This window comes from Nematolebias whitei, chromosome 3 (assembly GCF_014905685.2).
Source record: "Nematolebias whitei isolate Nwh7 chromosome 3, NemWhi1, whole genome shotgun sequence".
Classification (NCBI taxonomy): Eukaryota; Metazoa; Chordata; class Actinopteri; order Cyprinodontiformes; family Rivulidae; genus Nematolebias; species Nematolebias whitei.
Genome location: NC_056500.1, coordinates 27,493,693 through 27,515,690, shown reverse-complemented (window position 1 = coordinate 27,515,690; position 21,998 = coordinate 27,493,693). Strand labels below are relative to the sequence as shown.

The following is a 21,998-nucleotide window of genomic DNA, read 5'->3' as shown; positions in this document are numbered from 1 at the left end:
AGAGATACACACCACATCTTAAAGCAGGTGTCCACATAGAGAAGAGCAGCACTAGGTAGTATGTTGTACACAGATTCTCAGCACTCATGCACTCACTTCCTTATGTCAACGTCTGGCTTCTCTTGACAGCAAACAGCAGCGGTCTGGCCGTTCGACTCAAACAGCTGCGAGCGCCGAGCGGTTTAGCTGTCAGGATCAAACGGGATCGATACGACGTCGTACAAACCGAGCACTGGCGTGGCCCGAAAGGTCGTCACAATAAAAGCCATAATTCTCAAACATGTTCTAAAAAAAATCTCTTTGAAAAGAAGGATGGGTTTGGGAAGAATGATACATCGATGAGTTTAAAAGGCAAATTCTGAGTCCGATGTCCATCGACATTTTGAGACAGAATGCATGGCAACAAAGTAAAAACAACAAGACAAAGACTTTCCAAGCTCACAATGCATATACACACTCTCCAGTGTTTAAATGACAAAAGTGGATAATTCCTGCACATCTTGCACCACAAAGCGATCATTAAATGTACAAGAGGTAAACTTCAACCATTTTTTTTCCCTGTTCGCTCAGGAGGTTGATGGGATTCAAGAGGGACAAGGGGACGGAGGGGTCTGGAAATAACATAAAACGTGTCGTAAATGCATTTCAGTAGCTGGTTTTGTCACGTGATGGTAATAAATGGAGAAATAGTCCTTCATTTTGAGTAAGATTTCTCTCCAATCAGCATTCTGGCATTAGTGTGGAACCAAAATGGCGCCTGTCCCTGATTTGGCGCTGATGAGTTTGGCCATGTTCTGTTGTGAGTTCAGATCCTTGGAATGATGGCAAATAATGCTGGGTCGGGGTGGAGGAGAGGAAAGATGTGGGGGCAGGGTCACACACTCATCGTCATGGTTGGAGAGTACTGCAGAGACACAGAGAGGACAAGATTAAGACAGACAACCACACACAGCGTCTCAGAGTCACACACCCTCAATGCTCTCGATGTGGATCCAACATTCACACTACTGGAATGGTTTTAGTGATCCAGAGACTTCGACATACTTTGGGCTATTTGAGCCATTCATATTGTAAAATGTTTAACTTATTTTGGGAGGTGGATGCTATGACTTGTTTTAGTGATGTTTATATTTTTCAAAATATTTACAGAATACAGATTTGAATTCTGCATCAAGATATTTACGGTTTTCTTAAGCTACTTATAACTTTTGTTTGGCTAATTTTAGCTTTTAGCTAGCATTTTGTTACATTTAGCTTTTAGCCTGCCTTTAGCTATTTTTAGTTTGACTTTTGCATCTTTTAGCTAAACTTCTGTCAGGCTAGTCTTTTGATGCTTTGATGTTACAGCTAGCTTTTATTTTAGATGTGTCATGCTAGCTAGCCTACGTCAGGTAGCTCGCTTGAGAAGAGTTGCCGCCTCTCAGCGAGAAGGTCGCCGGTTCAAATCCCGGCTAGGAGCCTTTCTGGGTGGAGTTTGCATGTTCTCTCCGTGCATGCGTGGGTTTTCTCCAGATACTCCGGTTTCCTCCCACAGACCAAAAACATGCAGGTTACACTGATTGGTAACTCTAAATTGTCCCCAGGTGTGAGTGAGAGAGTGAATGGTTGTTTGTCTCGTTTGTCTCCATGTGTCCCTGTGATGGACTAGAGATCTGTACATGGTGTCCCCCGCCTCTTGCACAGTGACAGATGGATATGAGCACCAGTGACACCCCCCGATGATTGAATAGCCAACTTCAACTTTTACCTAGTCTTTTGCTACTTTTAACCTACATTTTACTTACATGCAAGTGTTTTGCTACTTTTGACTTTTAGCTAGTGTTTTGCTCATTTTAGCTTTTAGCTAGTGTTCTGGTTTTCTTCATCACTCATTGATCGTTATGCTTTTTTTGTAGGAAACGCAGTGTCTCCATTTCTCTTGTAGTGAAGTTAATATTTAGATTAGGTCAACATAATCTGTCCCAAACTTCATGAAAACGTTACAGCTACAGTTCCGTGTTGCTAACTGAGGAGGGAATCTGAAGAAACACTAAACTCACGTTCTCACTCTGGAAGGAGTGGAGGAAGTTTCCACTCAGCTCCCCGTCATCCCTTGGCGTCCCAGGAGGATTGCTAATGCCACTTAAATTGTTTGGAGAGTTCTATAAATAAATAAAAAAACATAGGTGTTTTTATCTAAATATAAGGTTTACATTTCTCGTCAACCAGTAAATAAATACACAGATGCAAACACAATGGGTTTAGACACTATTTACCTTGTTCATTCCATCCATATCACCAGAGCCTGAAATATTTTGATGAACAATTTAAAACAGCAGCTTGCACACATGAACTATAAGCAAATCTTTTTTAAACAAATGTTTAGAGAACAATGAAAATAAAGTGTAATTACAGTAGTCCATCGTTTATCGCAGGGGATCCATGCCCTGAAGCCCCGCCATAACTGAAAAAACGCAATGAAGGAACAACAGTACCGTATTTTCCGGCATATAACTCGCACCCTTTTGCATAAATTTGCAAGTCCTGCGATTTATAGACCAAAACGACCAATATCTCCCCATATTTATAACCCAATTTTTGACTGACATTTGAAATGTTCATTCATAGACATGAACCAATAAACATTACCAGTTGAAGCTAGAAGGCCCTCTAGGCTTTTATATGTTGTTCCTCTACTACGCTCTCTGCCACCTGCCAGTGCTCTCGGCCACGCCCACTTCTCCACTGCAGAGCGGAGATCAGCTGATCAGCTGCACACTGGTGCTAAATCATTTCAAATAATTTATTTAAAATTTAAAAAATCCATGCCGATCGTGCAGCTCATCCATCAATCAGGCAATTGTGTGTCACGTCCAATCTTACTTTGAAAAACCGCGATAGAGCGAGTCTGAGAAAAACAAACCGCGAAGTAGTGAGGGACTACTGTAGTGCAAACCAAGCGTTTCTGTGTTGGATTGGTTTCATTTGCTGCAGTGAGTTGTTACCTAGTGATCCATTCATGTGGTGTGGTTCCATCCCAGCCATGGCCCCCAGTGGCCCATCTGAGCCGGGGCCCATAGAGAACTGGAAGGGTAAAAAAAAGAAAAGAAAAAAAAAGGGATTAAATTTAAACCAAATTAAAATGTAAATTTCACCATGTCCAACTAAAAAAAAAAGTTAAAACTCAACAAGTGACTTGGAGGACAATTGTGAGGCTCAGTGTTGCAGAGGAAACTGAAGAGAAACTAAATCTCTGCTGCAGAACGCTCTTTACAGATGGACTTCTTTTTCCCAGTATCCCCAGAAGTGGACGCGACTATGACAAAAGGTAAAATTGCTTCTGAGACGTATAAATTCAAAATTAAGCCGCATCCAAAGCTAAAACTCAAACTGAGACAATGAAAGCCCAAAAGAAAAGGGGTGACCCTTGAAAACAAGTTATTAAGGAATGATGGGAGTCTTGTAGTTCTTCATGAGCAAGTTAAATTTAGATGGTAAAAACAGTGAAACTAAGCAGAGGGTTAAAAAAAAGTGACATGTTTCTATGAATGACAGGTCTTAGTTGGCATATCTTAAAATAAATAAATAAATGCCTGTTGACCACACAAATTCAAACACAGGGTCAAAATACCAAGACCAACAGTGTTTTTTTCTTTAAGTTTAAAATTCATATAATTGAGGGGTTTCCCATGAAGAGTGAAGCATGATTTGAAACGGTAGATGGCGTTTTGCACCATTCTCCACCCACAGCCTACTTTAAGAAATTTGTCAGAAAGGTCAAAAATAAGCATTTTTAAAAAAAGGTAAATATTGTGTTGATGACATTTTCAGCATATCCTAAAGAGACCCATGTTTAAAGTAAATAGGTGTAGTTTTCAGAACCCCATTTAACAAAACTGTGTTAACTCTCCTGGTATAAAACACCTTTTCTGTTGGAAACCTTTATCTTTGGTGCGATCATTTCAGTTTAAGAGTGTTACAGTAACAGCAGCCTAAAGTATCAAATAACCTGCAAACAGATCCAGTATTCTTAGTGCATTTGCTGTGCTTCAATTATTAATCTATTTTATGTGCTCCCAGATGAAGAGTGCAGGTCTGGCACACAGCATGGGTGCATCAGAAAGACAAAAATGCCTGTGTTGGGTCTTTAAAAATATTTTATAATATCTCATTCAATTTAAAGAGGAGGTAAATATCCCAAAGACAATTGTATTAGGCATGAAACCAGTTTGTTTATATGACGGTACTCTTCAAAAAGCCTGCACATGTTGTTTTCTGTTGTAGTCTCCTTTCCTTACGCAACATAAAGTGGCTCAAGTTATTGTATAATTTGATCAGTTTTATACCATAAAGATCCTGTACCAGTAAAAATAACATTTAAAAAGATCCATTTTATGTGCACATTATAAATATAGAACAACAGACACATAAATATGTCTTTGGGAAGACAGTTTCTGAATCTGTTTAATTCACAATAGTGATTGTGATCATTGCTTGAACAATGCTTTTCGTCTCTGTTAATAACGTCATGCTAAATATCAGTACATTTACTGGTACTTAACTCGATAATCAAAATCCACCATTGCTGCCATCAAAATTAGAATAAAAAGCAAGAACTTACATTATTTCGATTGCCAGGTCCAGTGTTGATCATAGTGTACAAATTGTCACCAGAGTTGTTGGAGTCTGGATACAAAAAAGCAACTTTGTAGTTGAATTTTATTTTTAAAAAGCACAAAAAGTCTGTAGTTTTAAAGCTTAGCACAAACCTGCAGGGCTGGGCATGATGGGAGTTCCTGGAGGACCGCCTCCTCCGGATGCCCCCTTTGAAGAAGCAATCAGAAAATACAGACATATTACAGCCATGTACCCTAAAATTGAGGCAACTTCTGCTGAATGTGCAACATTTCATGATGCGTTCTCACCCCGTATGCACCAGGAGAGGGTGATGAGTAAGGCATCTGAAACCAAAGACAAAAACATTATAGACCTAGCAAGAGTGCCAACACCTCAAACTGTTATCATTTATCATCTGATCATCCTAACCCTATTACAGCTGGCTGTCCAGCTGTCTGCGGAAACCATGACACATAATACTACAATTACAGGCCAGACTAAAACTTCCAAAGCTCAGAGAGAAGAGCTGAGAGCAATCTGAATCGACATTTCTCCAACTGTGGTTTTTGTGTGCATTAGTACTCACAGGGTTGGCATTGTTGGGGTTGGGCCATTGTCGGCCTGTCCCTGGACCCCTAGAGTACCGACTGTGGTTAGTCTTTGCAATTAAGCTCAATGTTCTGTGACAATATTATCAGAGGGAGGGGGCTTACATGTTCACTCCTGGCATTCCAGGACCCATGGTGTTGTGTGGAGGCCTCATGCCACCACCAAAGTTCTAGGTAGATACAACCAACAACCAAATTAATAAACAAACAAGCAAATAAATACAACACTACATACTAGAATTTCAAAAAATGCAAGTCAACATGAGACTTTACCTGAGGACCAGGTCCCATGGGCCCCATACCTCTAGGGCCACTCATTCTCTGCATTGGTCCCAGGTTAGGATGACCTGAAGGGTTAAAATTAACCAATTCAACCAAGAGGCAGAGAAATTGTATGTTTGAACAGGAGATGCAGAATGAAGTCAGGGGAAAACAGTACCTTGTGGTCGTGTTGGGTCCATGTTGGGCAGCATAGGATGAGGACCTGGTCCTCCGCCGGGTGGCTACAAGGAAGAAAACAACAACAGAAGAAAACAACAACAACAACACACCAATTAATCCAACTCAACAACAGTTTTGAATATAACAATGTGTTATGCATCAGTTAATATCCCTTTAGACTGCCACTTTTTTAGATGAGGCAATCATTATTTAAGTTGTTTCTTCAGAATTCAGAACTGAATTCAAAATATTACTTATAACCTACAAAGCCCTCAACAACCTAGCTCCATCTTATATTACAGATCTTATTGTCCCATATTTTCCTGGCTCCTCTCTTGTGGAACCAACTTCCAGTTTCTGTCCATGAGGCTGACACGTTGTCCATTTTTAAGACTTGGCTGAAGACTTGCCTTTTTGATAAATCCTATAGTTAGGGTTGGCTTGTTATGCTGCTATAGACTTAGACTAGTATATGTTTCAGTTCAGTGCCCTGAGATGACTTCTGTTGTGACTTGGTGCTAAATAAATAAACTGAATTGAATTCTTAGGATAAAACTCAACCTCTGCCATCAATAATTCCTGGTTCAAAACTGGCAAAAAGAATAATAAAAAATCAGTTCCAGAAGGGTTTCTGTTCTTTGAGCTAGATGAAGAACTATATTGCATGTTTTGAATATCTGAATGAACTCTACCTGGTTGGCCATCCTCATGGGGGGACCTCTTGGGCCTCCAGCAAAGCGAGGTGACATGAAGGGCTACAACATAAACACAGTCGTTTCTTAAGCATTCTAAGACCTTATGCACATTTCATAAAATGTTACAGTATTCTAACTTCTCATTTGATGTTGTGTGAACACTGAAAGCAGCATAAGCATCAAAAGCTCAGAGAAAAGCCAAAGCACGAAGCACCTGAACCATCATACCCAACTGACTGCAGACCAGGAAAAAAGGAGGAGAGAGAAAGATAGATAGAATTACCTGACTGTGAGGTCCCATCATACTGTTAGGGGGAGGAGGCTGAGGGTGAGGAGAACCCTGGGGACCAGGAGGACCCTACAGCATCACAGAAAATGAGGCAAGGGGGGAGGGGGTACAGAAAAGGAACAGAGGGGAGGATGAGACAAAAGAGAAAACAGGGAGCAAGATGAAGTAGGGAGAGACGCAGGGTTACTACAGGGCAGAGGACAGTTGGAGAGGAAGAACCAAAGTGCGGTGCCAAAATGTACAAATGCCCATTTTCATGTGCCCGACGGCAGAAGAGTGAGACTGAGCAGAGAAGAACAAGCAAATGACAGCCGTGACTGAGCGAGAAGAGACTGATGGAGAGGATGTGAGCTCTTATGCCTGTCAGTCAAAGACATCAAGAAGCTTGCTGCATGCAGCATGTTATCAGTGCTAATTTCCTTGAATTAACAGCATCAATTAAGCTCTATGCAATTAGCTTTATAACAACACTAAACACTGGCACTGAGGCGCTGATGTTGCTGATCTGACAAAGTGAGGAGTCTAATTGAGCCGCCTCCTTAGATTTTGCTATGGATCGTGTGTGTGTGCACTCATATAGACATCAAAATGACTTCTGGTATAAGAATGATGAAATAATGAGTCACAGCACTGGTTTCTAGTTCATGATAAAAAAAAAACTATTGGATTTGTTGTGAATAATTTGCTCAAGTGGCAGAAGAGTGATGTCTTCACTCCTAACGAGTTAGTTGCACACAGGTGCCTGCAGAGACTTTATCTTCATGGCGTATTGGTTTACAGTAGGTGATGCAACTTTCAATTTCTCTATTTGGAAAAATGGCCAGGCCTGTTTACAGCACGGGGGGGAGAGTCCAGGCTGACAGAACATCTGTGATGTTTATGAAAAGTTCACTGAGCAGAGTGAAGCAGAAAACATGCAGGACCAAAACAAACACCAAGGTGGAACACATTCAAAACCTCGACGATTAAAAGCTACAGGCAAAAAATATTAATTCACTCTTTCACAGGACATGAGCTTTAGAAATCTGATGTCTGAGTAGGTTTTTATCATCGGATGAATGTTAAAATTGTAGGATCTTTTAACAGCAGCAGTAAAATTAGCATAGTGATGGACTTACTTGGAAAAAACCGGGTGGCATTGGTCCTCCTGGCATGCCCTCACCAGGAGGCATCCCTCCCATCACAGGGCTGGGGGCTGCTGCTGCACTCTAATAAAAACAAAAAACAACGGGGCAATGTAATCATTTCTTATTGCCCTCCACAAAATAACCCGATAATATTATTTTTGCCTTTTGAGCAACAAGAACAGCTGCGTCACTGCACGAGTGCTGCTTTCATGACATTTTGTTAGACCTGTGAATAAAACTCCATGCATTTCCTGTTTAAGCATCATTTAACCAACTGACCTGTTGTCATCTACAACATAAGTAAGGTATTAATGGAGTCATTATTGAGGTCTGAGCCCTGCTGATTAGGATCCAGTACGATCAGATAGTGTCAGAGGGATGCACTGAGTCAGTGGCTCCAAAGTGCTGCTGCACAGCAGGAGCAAGCTGGGCCTATTTCCTGCTCAAACCGCAGCCCTAATTCACTAATGTGCCATTTGCTTCGGTCACACGCTCCTAATTGACTGAGTTTTTCTTCCCTGCAGCTGAAGCAATCCGAGATGAGCCAACGTCTTCAGAGCTGTGGGGTTTAGCTTCCAGAGAACAGCTACAGAAAAAAAATGCCCCAGTACAATTTGTTAATGTGTCGCTTGCTCATGTTATGATGTAGATAAAAGTGAACAAGCAATGATCACCACAAGAATGGATGTATCAGCATCCACATGCAAACTCTCGAGCTCCACAGTCCCACAGACATCACTGGGCAATAGCCAACACCTTCTCTTTAATCGACTGCACCTTTCCTAATTATATCTGCTCAGGCTGCCACTGAGGGGCCACTGTGAAATACCTCAGAGAGGAGAGAAGTGAGGCCACAGGGAAAAGTCACGTCTCATCATACTCCGGACACTTGCAGCACAAACACTACTTAATTAAAAGGGTGGAGTCATAAAATGGTGCAGAAACATTAGCCAAAACTGAGAAATCATGAAGCCTGCTCACAATCTGGGAAGCTTCTTTTGTGATTTACTGAAACAGAGAAGTTAAAGGGAGTGGAAATCTCAGAGGCTCTTCATGTTAATGTTACATACCACAACCATAGACATTTGGACATTTAAGTAGAACAAGTTGAAACCAAGTAAAAAAAAAAAGACCATTCGGTTTAATTCAATTCAATTTCAATTCAGTTTATTTATATAGTGCCAAGTCACAACAGAAGTCATCTCAGGGCAGTGAACAGAAACATTCATAAAAATAAAAAATGTAAGTCAATAACACTATTTATCTGAAGAGCAGACTGCTTTGAGTTTAACTTCATCACACTCTCATCTTGAGCAAGCATGAAGGCGACAGTAGAAAGGAAAAACTCCCTCATGAGGAAGAAACAAGAGGCCATCTGCTTTGACCGGCTGGGTTTGAGAGGAACAGGAAGGAGGAATAGATACACAATGGCAGGTCAAGAGTCACATGTTAAGATAGAAATAGTATCAAATGAAAACTATTCAATGTTAACTATTCATTTAAGGAAACTGGGTCAATTTGTCCTCTAGTAGTTTAAGCCTATGGCAGCATAACAAGCCAACCCCAACTATAGGATTTATCAAAAAAGAAAGACTTAAAACTGGATAATGTGTCAGCTTCACGGACAGAAACTGGAAGTTGGTTCCACAAGAGAGGAGCCTGATAACTGGAAGATCTTCCTCCCATTCTGTTCTTAGAAACTCTAGGAACCGCAAGTAAGCCTGCAGTCTGAGAGCAAACTGCTTTGTTAGGAAAATATGAGAGAATAAGATTGCTAATATTAGACGGAGCTAGGTTATCGAGAGCCTTGTAGGTTAAAAACAAAATTTTGAATTCAATTCTGAATTTGACAGGGAGCCAATGGAGAGAAGCTAAAACTAAAGAGATATGATCTCTCCCACTAACTCCAGTTAAGACTCTGGCAGCAGCATTTTGGATTAACTGAAGTCTTTTTAAAGAAGTTTTTGGACACCTAGATAACAAGTTTAAAAGAACAAATAAAATAACTACAACCAAGAGACACTTTTTTAGCATACAGTCACCACTGACTGTGAAACAACAAATATATAAGCATGCAAGATGTGAAAATTTTATAGAAAACTTGGAACGAGCATGACAGTGTAATATTTGAAAATTTCTTAAATCATATACAAAAGTAATAGGAGACAATGAGCTTAAACAAACAGTACAAGCTAATTATCAAGTAAGTGAAGGGGTTCAAAAGCAATATCTCCTCGTTATGAATAAATACTTTCTCAAGATGGTTGCTTTTTGACTTGAAGATGTCCACCAAAACTTTTATTGTAAAATACATGACCTAAAGTTAATCGGAAGGATGGTGCGGGGAGAAAAATATTTTAAAAAGGACAAACTCGAGTCTTTGCAATCCAAATGGTCAGAGTCACTTGTTTTAAATGCATCTATACTCCTGCACAGTTTGGTCTGAATTACTGGTTTATTTGGTTTGCTGTTCTAAATCATACAGTCTCCCATAAAATTTTATTTCTGCAAAAAACGAGAAAAACATTCATGTTGCTCGTAGCACAGATACTAAATTAATGCAAATCTACGAATACCCAAGTTTGTTTGTCACTAGATTTATTATCCAACAGGGACATTTCGAAAACGTTTTCCCAAAGCTAATTCTTAAGTGGCTTTAAGAATCTGTTGGACTCCTGGCAGGGACCAATGCAGACATGTTCCTGTTTTTAGTTTTCTACATTCGCCTTAGAATCTAGCTGTTTTTTTTGTTACCTTCTTCTTTTAGCCATCCTATTTGTAAAAAAAAAAAAAAAACTGGAGTATGACTTTTTATAACTGTTTATTGTTGTCGCTGTTGTGCATTGTTGTCATCATTCTTTGTTGAAATCAGGTCTCTCTTGTAAATGAGTCCTCGAGGCTCAATAGGATTTACCAGTCTAAATAAAGGTTGAACGAATGAAAAATGATCTGTTCACTGAGGAATTCATATGAACCCCATGCCTAAGTCAGGACCACAGAGGAAGCATACATAACTAAACTACGGTTACAAGGTAAACAAGCAATGCATGTTCTTTTGCATAAATAAAATGGTTCCAGTTTTTCAAGGGTTGAACTGCCCAGACCAGTCATTCGAATGTAAACTGAAGGATGATGCTGGGACTACGCCCTGTTTGACACACTACCATAAGAGAAATCCATCAGTTTGTTTACCTAAAGAAGAAACCTTGCATGTGTACATTCACATGGATATTCCTGTGAATTAAACATAAAAAGCAAACTGTAACAATATCAATATATTAAAAATAACATTTTCTATTAATTTATTGAAAAGAGTGGAAAACATGCTTAATTTAAAACCTGTGGAATTGTGGCTATAATGGTGTCTTTAATTACCTTAATAAACTCTATCTTTGTTATTGGGCTTTTGAATAGTCCCTTTTTAAACCTGTTTTCCACACATCAGTATTAATTACTCTTGCATCACAATAATCCTTTGCTTAGGACTGTAAGTCTTCATTGGTGCTGATGGGGTTAACATTGATAATGTTTTAATAAGAGTCTTAATTATTTAAATTTTCCAAAGTTAGGCCACATTTACCAGTAGGTGAGTGTATGAGCAATGCCCTACTTCATTCAGGCACCAACTTATTTTTCCTCTCAGTTCACAACGATTCTCTTGCTTTCACAATCACAAATATCACAAAAAATTGTTGATTTTTTTCTTGCATAAATACTGAGAAAGCAAGAAGAGACCATCCAAAATGTTTATTACTGACACAGTCTAGATGGCAGACATGATTACCTTGGAAAAGTATTGTCATGCTAGACACCAAAGTTTGAATAAGAGACAAGCAGCAGGATTTTTTTTTTTTTAGATAACATGTCTCAAACACAAGTTGTGTTTACTGAGAAATTCTACCATTTGTTTGAAAAAGTTGTTATGGTTCAATCCATATTTACCCCTAAACTTCACACGTTCAGAGGTGTCATGTAGGAGAAGGGGCAAAGTGCCAAAACTATCTGGCTTTTTTAAAGTTTTTTTTACAGTGCACTTCAAACAAAGTGCTGCACTGGCAAAGAAACTCTCAAACGTTTGTATTTTTATTTAAAAATAAAAATGTTTTTAATGTCACTGCAGCTACTGTAACTTTTAGTTTGGATGTATTACAATGTATTATGCTTGGTAGCGTTGTTAATTTTCATTACCAAGCACAAACATGTCTGCTATAATTAATAAGAATGCAATATACATGGACATAATGACTTGGCATCTTCTACATATCTGTAATTTTAAGACAATGCAGGCCTCTAGCAGTAACATCAAACTTCACACCAGTAAATCCGCTTAGGGCCCAGACTGTTAACACCAGGGGTGTAACAGTACACATGGGTGTACCGAACCGTTTCGGTACGGCACGTCCGGTTCGGTCCACGTGCGTACCGATTCGGTTATTTTTTCACTCATTAAATTTTATTAACGAGATTATGCGCCACGGAACTAAAGTTCCTCAGCGTGCTTCAGCACGGCGCTATTAGCTTGAAGCACGCGTAGCATTAGCAGCTTAGCTTCTCGTTGCGGTTTCCTGTTTGGGAACATTATGGCTTTCTTCTTAAAAGACAAGTGAACAAATCTAAAGCTGTGTGTCGATGTTGTTTCACAGAGATTGGATCTGCAGCAGCAACACGTCTAACTTGTTAACGCGCTTGAAACGACGTCATCCGAACGTGAACGTCTCTTCTACAAGCAAGAAAAGCAGCTTGTTGCAAAGAGCAATAACAGCAGCATTTAAACAACCTTTATCAGGTAATTCAGATCGGTCCAGAGCAATAACACAAGCTGTAGGAGTTTTTAAAGCTATGGATCTACGTCCAAATGTTGTTGATGCGCCGACTTTAAAGTTCTTGAGCCCCGCTACGACATCACATCAACACTTCAGCCAAAAAGTTGTAGCAGCACTTTATGAAAAAGCTAAAACTGAAGTCTGTCGGGGTCGGTCTCCCCACCGTCACAGACATCTGCACCTCCGGATGCAGGAGGGGGGGCCACCTGCATCATGGGGGACCCCGCTCACCCAGCACACACACTTTTTGTCCCGCTCCCCTCAGGGGGGAGGTTGAGGAGCATTGAGTGTGAAACCACTAAACTGAGGAACAGCTTCTACCCTGAGGCTGTTAGACTCATGAATCTCTGACCAGAATAATCACTGTGAAAAAAATCACATCATGTTGCTGCTGATCTGTTTCATGTTGCTGCTGATCTGTTTCAATGTTGATGTGTTCATGCGTGCTCATCTGCTCACACAGACTCATGTTCATGTTTGTGCTGATGTTCGACGTAGTGTTTTATGTTATGAGTGCTTAGTGTATATTTGGTTGATGTTTTTCTTGGTTCGTATGTTAGATGTTATTACTGTTTTTCTTTTACATTTTATTGTTGGATGTAACTGGGACCCAGTGTACATAATTTCGCTCCACCACATGTACCACATGAGGTGCGAATGACAATAAAGAATCTCTGACTCTGATTGATATTGTCAACAAGCACTGGACCGGATTAAAGCCCTGCCCTGATGATTACCGGGAGATTCAACCACCTCATAACAAATGATGACCGTTCAAAAAGAGGTATTGTTATTTTATTATTATTATCTAATTAACTTTTTTTCTTTTTTAAATTATAATCTTATTAACTTTCCATCCATCCATCCATCCATCCATTATCTTTACCCGCTTATTCCATTTTGGGTCACGGGAGTCGCTGGTGCCCATGTCCAGCAATCACTGTGCGAGGGGCGGGGTACACCCTGGACGGGTCGCAAGTCCATCACAGGGACACATAGAGACAAACGAGACAAACAACCATTCACTCTCTCACTCACACCTAGGGACAATTTAGAGTTACCAATCAGCCTAACATGCATGTTTTTGGTCTGTGGGAGGAAACCGGAGTACCCGGAGAAAACCCATGCATGCACGGAGAGAACATGCAAACTCCACCCAGAAGGCCCCTGGACCGGGGTTTGAACCAGGGACCTGTTCGCTGAGAGGCAGCAGCTCTACCAGTTGCGCCACCGTGCTGCCTAGATCTGAGCTTTTGGCAGAAAATGTGGATAAGTTGGTCTTTTTGGACAAACACTTAAAACTTGAGTAGTTACATTGTAAACGTATGTTGCTGCTTATTGTTCTGGTTCTGACTGTTATTGTATTTATTAAGATTTTTATTATCGTTAGTATAGTTTATTTATTGTAAAGAGTGCCATTTATTTAAAATATCATTCAAATGGGTCGCTTTATTTATTTTTATACAAACGTATTGTTTACTTGGCATATTTTCAAAATAAACGTTTTGTAAGTCTTTATTTTGGCCTTTTTTGTACCGAAAATTAACCGAACCGAGTCCTCCCTGAAACTGAACCAAAATGTGATTTTAGCGTACCGTTACACCCCTAGTAAACACACTGTTAATTAGTAACCCAAAGTGTATGTTTTTTACTAAACGTTGCCTAAAAGTTGCTCATATTTCACCCTCACATGCAAACATGTTGCACTTGTGAAATGTATTGCCAGCATCAACTCTAGTCACCTGCTATTATGATGTTTTATATTTAATTTCACAGTCCTGATTATTAAAAACAAACCTGAGCAAGAACAGATCTGCTTCGGCTCATACACAGCCGATGAAAAATATATATTTGGAGCCGAAAAGGTGTGAATTTTGTTGGAATTTATCAATGTTATAAAACTTTAATAATTAAGCCCTGGGGTCTGATACAGGTCCATACATATTTATACCTGTGCTACAGATTATTGACTGAACACTAGGAATACTAAAGTAGTCTACGAATATTTGTATTTTTTTCTATATAAATAATGTTTTACATCTAACCAGTTAAATATACAATGCTCTGAAATTAAAAATTACAGCTCTTCCAGTCTCACTGGTGGGTGAAATACATTGTAGTTTCAAAAATTTGCATTATATTAGGATCAACATTCTTTGTTGTCCCCCATTGTTTAATTGGAAAAAAAAAAAGTTTGGTCTGCCTTGAATCATCATGGGAGGTACAGGTGTGGATGATGCAGGTTATAAAAATACAAAAATAAAATAAACAAGTGAATAATAATAATAGTAGTAGGATTAATTATTAGATGGGGTAGTGGCACGGCAGCCGACTCGGGACCTGAAATTCCCAGGCTCAATCCCCAGTCACTGCACATCTTGTGGTGTCTCTGATCAGGACAGTGGACACCCAATCCCCAATTGCTCCCTGGGCGCTTCCAATAACTGCCCAGTGCCCCCACCTGGGGGTGGATGGGTTAAATGCAGAGAGCCAATTTCTCCATTGTATGGGAGCATACAATGACAACACATTATTATTCAATCGGTCAGTCAACTTTGAGATTCTTGGTGCTCAAAATAAGTAAGTTCTGTGCAAAAATTTAATCGTTACGGTCTAAAATTTATGCACACGTACACTTTTTACAAGTATCAAACAGTGATTTACTGCATTATTTATTATTTATTTATTTACTGCAAATGTTGCATTGTCTTGTAAAATAGCCTAAATTGTTAGACAAACGGGGCACATGCAGGGTGAGTTCCAGGAACATTAAGTAAGATCATCATCAGGTCGTCTGAAGCCCACAGCTGTGCTATACCGCTGCGTTCAGTTCAAGTGAACCCCACTCTACAGGCTCTGGTAGCAGAAAAGGGCAGATGTCTTAGCCCTGCCTGAGGCTACGGGTCGCTTGTCAGGGGCCTTTACTACAACTACCCAAGGGAACTTTCACAAGGCAAACTACCCTCCCCCCAATCATGATTCAGCACATGTACATGGGTGTACTTAAAAACAACACAAGCAATCACAGCCAACACATACCTGGATCACTGAAAAGAGGTTACTAAAGGGCAGAACGGTGGTGGATGTGTGTGTGATTGCCAAAACAGGGGGAGGGGGGGAGACAGACAAGGGGAGGAAGAATAAAAGAAAATTGTGTGGGGATGACCAAGCAGCTGAATCTGTAAAATGTACTGACACAGAGACAAACACAAGTACAAAAATATTTTAAAAGTGGATGAAGGAGAATTAATGTAGATGCTTGTGTAACAGAAAAGACCACCCAGCTGCTGAATCACGAGCTAGTGCACTTTTAACAGTCTCACTTTGTCCGCTGGAACCACGGCTCAAACGAAACAAGCCTGTATGTTTAACTTGTAAATGTTTAACCATCAATCAACATCATAAAACCCAGTCAGGATCCTGGCTGGATGTTCTCTTTCTTTCCCTCTTGATACTTCCAGCAGGTCCCTTTCTCTTCTCCTCATCTCTCTCTTCATCTTTCCAACAACCCCCCCATCCTCATTTTATTCCCTCAGCTCCTCTGCTGTGGTGGATGTTGGGCATATGCCACAACGCCACTCCCTTTTCTTCGTCCAATCTGCCCTCAGCTCAGTGACAGCCATCAATCAGCCGCTGCGCCATGGCGACGGAGCCCTCGGGGAGCGTCGACGGGCCCAGTGTGAATACGCCAGGGCTTTACGAGCACTGCTGGCTAACAGAGCAACACTCACCTCCCCCCACACCTAGACAAAGGCAAGGGTCCAAGGACTACTACTGTCCACACACACATTTGACTGACCCCTAATTTTTCATTTTCATTTAGCGACTGACCCCTAATAATCACAAAGAAAGCCAACATGAGACACAAAATGTCACAGAGCTTATACTACAGAAACTCAAAGATCCTCCACACCACAGCATCACACACTGATGTTTTATCATGATCATTATCAGTGCCTTCATTTTCCTAATGTTTTCCATGGTATGAAAACGTCTCAGGCCAAAGCAAGCAGTTTAAGAGTTTGTGTCATTAAAAAAAAAAAAAAATCCAAAAGAATCTTTGTTTAAAACAGGGATATTTTGAAAATGAGTATAAATAAGCGTTGCACATATTTATTGACATCGCTAGATCATTGTTTATAATATCGATATGGCAAAGAATTCCAAATCACAAATTGCATGCCACGTGGAATCAAGCTTCTCCAATACCATCCCCCCCCCCAATGTAGCATCATAATGTACCTAAATAAACCCGAACTGTAATCAGTTATTGTGAAGATGGTGAAATACGGCTGACATTAAATAAAATATGCTCCCTTCCCCCAGCAGAGGGCTTGGAATAATGAGGAATGTGCTTATTAAAAGGGCAGAGTCAAACTGTAGCCTCTCCTGACTCCCAGGTCACCTGGCAGATCTAGAGGCCTGTTACCCTGACAACCCTATCTGCCAAGAGCAGGACCAGCATCTCTGTTTTAACCCTCTACTGCCTGAGACGCCACTGACCTACCAACAAATTGAGTTCTGCATGAATAATCCGGGAAAACGCTTAACCGCAAATGCATCTTTTGTGCCGATATAGCAAAACCGTATCATTTGTGTGTGGTTTTTGCATGAACTACACGTTTGCCTAATCTTTCAAGATGAGTACAACAACAACAAATAGAGTCCACTGACAAACATTTTCTAATCTGCATAGTTTTTTTATTATTATTTATTTTTTAGCACTGATTCAAAGCTGGAAACAGTGCAGCAAATGAAAATGCCTCCATCTGAAATATAGCATAATTATCAAGAATGCAAAACATCCATATCATGCAAATATGGAAGTGCTACCATAAGCGGAGCAACGCACGACCAGATGAGACACACACATTGTTCTGGACATTTTGTAAAGTCAGTGTGTGGGCCTGTCTCTATGGTTTTTCACTTTGAAACTCATTAGGATTATGATATTGTTGGTTACGCTTCAACATGTACTAGAGCTGCCATATACAGGCAGCTGGAGGTCTTTATCCCAAAAAGGAATAAAAAAAAAAAAACAAAGTGAAAAGCTCAAGAATGCAAAAGACACTATATTTGCCCTTCATCTTCATATTCAAGACAGGGATATTGGCTTGGGTGGGGGTGATGATGGTCTTACTCGAGAAATGCTGACATCAGCTCCATTTTCCCAGAAGCCTATGAGGCTCATTGTTCGGGGTATCATTCTATCAACACCCCAACAGATTATAAAGATATAGATTTACAGACTACATTTTGACTTGTAATGTAAATAAATGAGCATATACATTTAAAAAGAAGAAATCCAATGGATTTCTTTCAAAGGTGGATCTTTAATGGCAGCCGTATCTCCCTCAAAAAGGGAAATTTTGCTGGAACTTGAGTGTTGTAAGACAGAGATAACGATCACTTTCCTCTTGATAGTTCCCCTAAAAATTCCAACCCAAGCCGACGACATGTCGTTTACATTAATTTAGCTTGTAAAGGAAAGAGCTATTGCCTCGACTACTTTAAAACAGCTCCTCCTAAGCAATACTCACATAATCGTGGAAGGCCTTCGCTTCGCTGGAGTGGTCACATGTCTCTCTCCTCTCTGGTGCAGCACAATACAAGTCCCAGAAAACACTGTGGACAAGAGGGGTCATGAAGCAAACAAACAAAAAAAAAGCGCACAGACAACCATGTTACAATACAGCGAGATGAGACTCACCACCACCAGGAATGTAGGAAGCCAGGGGGTTCTCCGAGTGTTATGTTTTTCTCCCATCGGATCTACGAAAAAGGGATTTCAAGAATTATCTACAGGCGACACACATAATTAAAAACACATTATATTTGTGTTTTAAAAGGAAAATAAAATCAAGTGTTAAAAATAGGACATGATAACATGCTTGAACTTTTACCCCAAATTCCACATACCTCTGATAAAAAGGTCTGTGCAGACTTCTGTGCTCCTATGTGTAACAAATACTCATACACGTACAGAGCCAACCTGTGTGGAAATAAAGGGGGACATAAATAATAATTGTAGGCACTTTAAAAGCAAACTGGTCGTGAAACAGTAATTCTTCCTGCAGGGGAACACTGAGTGGTCTGCTCAGGCCCTGTGTGTGAACAATGGCTGCCAAATAGCCCCATGCCAAAAATTAATGGGGACTGGAAAACAAGCCAAGCCTGTTGAAGACTTCCTACATCGTGCTAAGCTACAGAAGAAAGTGTGGAGGGGCACACAAGCAGCAGCAGCCTGTCGTGTTAGCCTTGTACAGTGTCTTGATAGCGCTGATGAAGAGGGCAATAAAACCGAAGCCTATCCAGAGAGAGAGCGCAACAGAGAAAACAATGCGCTGAAGCGGTGTTGTTGTGCTCTCGCTTTACCGTGCTCTCGTTTAGAAATACCGCGAAAAACGTCTGACCAGCACCGCTCAAAACACCCCCGGGCTGCCCCAGGGGTCGGTCGCTGGGGTGTAAAAAAACACAGCAACAAAGCAAAAAAATAAAAGGCAGCAGAAACAGCTCAAGGGGAGGAATGGCGAGCAGACAAGGCGGTTCATTCAATTCCATTCTCCGTAGGAGGAAATCGCCTCGCTAGCCTCCCCAGCAAACAACAGAAGGCAACTTACGTGGTGGAAAAATACAGAATAATAAACGTTTCGCTGCTTACTTTTCTCGCGCTTGGCTGTCCGACGGCACCGGGGTGCCTTTGCCTTTGGGGAACATTGTTTTGTGTGGGAAGACGCCCGCCTTCTTCCTTTTTTTCGTTATTTCATCTGTCAGACCATCGCGGCCGCGACCCTCCTCAATCCAACGACTCAACCGAGCCTGGTCCGGGAAAGAGGCGGTGCCTGTGTGATTGACGGGCATGACAGCCAATCAGAACGCAAGGATTGAGTATAGGTCCACCTTTTTGTGCTTTCTGTTTACAGTTCTGACGTCGATAACTTCAATATCAATGGGTTTAATTTAAGGTACAAATTCACGGTTGTCAGGATATTTGCTCACTTTTCAATTGTAAAAAACACCCTCATGTTTTATTATTGCTCCAAAATATTCATGAGCATGAAATTCTTGTAAAATAAGTAGCAAAACTATATTTCTATTATGAAACTGTTATCATTAACGAATCACAACATATGCAATAGAGACATTTTTCTTTTTACACAGTTACATAAAACATAATTTGGATTCAAACAAGTTAAAACAACACATGCAAGGAAAATACTCTTTGGATCAGTAAAAACATATTTATTTCCCCATATTTTTTAAATGATGCAATTTGGACATTGTGACACAAAATAATCACCAACACAACATCAGCTAGTATATTAAAAAAAAGATGATAATGATTAATTCATCAGTCTCCTTGACCAATAAAACAGGAATAAAAACAACATCGTTTTAATTTCTTTCATCAAAAACAAACTAACAAAAAAAAAAAACTGCACCCAATACCAGAATGATTATACAATTTTCAATTTTGATCACAGTCTTTTTTATGTTGATTGAAGCAAATTTAAGAACTGCAGTGTGGTCTGACGTATAGGTAGCTGCAGCATCCCACTGGCCTGAAAAAATACTAATGAAGTACTTTTTATCAGGTCAAAATTCAATAACTATGATGTTAGGGTGCTTCACACATCTGGATGCCACCCTGGTATTTATTACTTTTTATATTAAGGCAATGCCATTAAGGTATATCAGCAGTTTGCCAGCGGTCACTCTTTCAGGGATGAAGATGTTCACATCTTTGATAGAGAGGAGCAATGGTTTGAGAGAGGAGTGAAGGAAGCCATCTTTGTGAAGAGAACATCATTAAACATGGGTGGGGGTCTCCTTGTTCATTTGTCCTCCTCTTGCGATGCTGTTATTGCAAGTATGACTCAGACATCTGTGAATAGCAAGCGGCCATCACATTAATGACCAGTTTGTTAGGGCTCTAACGATCCATTGTTAGGCTGATGGTCCTTCTTTTGCATGTTCTTTTAGCTGGTTCTGGCTGTCAACAGCAAACTGGTTGATCCACTGTGAGAAGGTCCTGCTTATACTGCATTTGTTGGAGCTCCTCAAACTGAAGAAGTATTTTGGATAAAAGAAGAAACATTTCAACAAACAAGAATCCTTCCAGATGACCTGGCTCAACCTTGTTGGACAACAGTTTAACACTGTGGTAATATAATTCCTGGACTAGCAGTCACACAGACGTAACTGTCCTTGTATAGAAGCTCTGTACTTAAATCCAATTTTAAAGCAAGGAGACAACACTGTGGTTTTAACAAAACAACTGGCCTTTTTTAGCTAAAGCCTGAACAGTCTGCGTTAAGAAAAATGGTGATGCAACACAGTGGTGGTAAACATGCCTCTGCACCCCATCTTGTTTCAAAACATGTTGCTGGAAATGCAAAATGGGTTGTTTGTTTTGTTACCATAGGCTACAGGGTAGTTTGCAAAATGAGTTATATTGGTGTGAATGCTCACTCAGCATTCACAATAATCTAACAAATTTAAAGCAGGTCCTCAGATTTAAAAAAAAAATAAATAATAAAAATTTGTTGAAACATTTCGTCTTTTATCCAAAAGACTTTGTCAGTCTGATGAGCTGCAACAGTCGTGTGCACCGTCAGCACAGTCTCAATAGTGGATCAACCAGTTTGTTGCTGACATCCAGAACTAGCTGTTCACGTGATAAAGGAGGCCCATTATCCTAACAACTGGTCATTAGTGCCCAATGGCTGCTTGCTGCAGGGGCTTGATTTTTATTGGGCTACTTTTAACTTTTACTTATTCTATGTCTACTTTTACCTAGTCTTCGGCTACTTTTACCTAATCGGCTATTTTTATCTAATCTTTGGCTACTTTTACCTAGTTGTTGGCTACATTTACCTAGTTGTTGGCTACATTTACCTAGTCGTTGGCTACATTTACCTGTTCTTTTAGCAGGCTTTTTGCTACTCAAATTTCAGACAGCTTTTTGAAACTTAAAACTAAGTTAGCATTTTGCAGCTTTTAGATAGCCTTATGCTACTTTTGGCCTTTAGAAAGCTTTTCATTACTTTTAGCTAGTATTTTGCTACTTTTAACATTTAGTTAGCCTTATGCTACTTTAATTTTTTTTTTAGCTTTTATTACTTTAGCTAGTTTTTGCTACATGTGGCCTTTAGATAAATTTTCATTAATTTTAGTTGTTTTTGCTACTTTTAGCATTTAGCTACCCTAACGCTACTTTTAGCTTTTACCTAGCTTTTCATTACTTTTAACTTTTATTTTTGCTATTTTCAGACTTTAGCTAGCTTTATGTTAATTTTAGCTTTTTCTTGCTTTAGCTAGTTTTTTCTACATTCGTCCTGTAGATAACTTTTCATGACTTTTAGCTAGTCTTTTTGCTACATTTGGCCTTTAGATAGCTTTTCATTACTTTTGACTAG

The 21,998-nt window shown here is 39.9% G+C and overlaps 1 protein-coding gene across 1 annotated transcript; it reads right to left on the bottom strand.

The window, feature by feature from the left end:
• Positions 1-238: 238 nt before the first annotated feature.
• ssbp3b (single stranded DNA binding protein 3b) lies at positions 239-19,408 on the bottom strand. The gene is made up of 18 exons (XM_037674754.1): positions 19,241-19,408; positions 18,499-18,571; positions 18,290-18,351; positions 18,120-18,204; positions 7,748-7,837; positions 6,624-6,698; positions 6,338-6,400; positions 5,644-5,707; positions 5,478-5,551; positions 5,310-5,374; positions 5,183-5,231; positions 4,905-4,940; positions 4,749-4,803; positions 4,601-4,665; positions 2,985-3,063; positions 2,256-2,284; positions 2,040-2,141; positions 239-904 (listed from the first exon to the last, which is right to left on the bottom strand). Exons 1-18 carry the CDS (start codon positions 19,294-19,296, stop codon positions 875-877), a joined length of 1,152 nt encoding a protein of 383 aa, XP_037530682.1. The 5' UTR covers positions 19,297-19,408; the 3' UTR covers positions 239-874.
• Between the last annotated feature and the right edge of the window lie 2,590 nt (positions 19,409-21,998).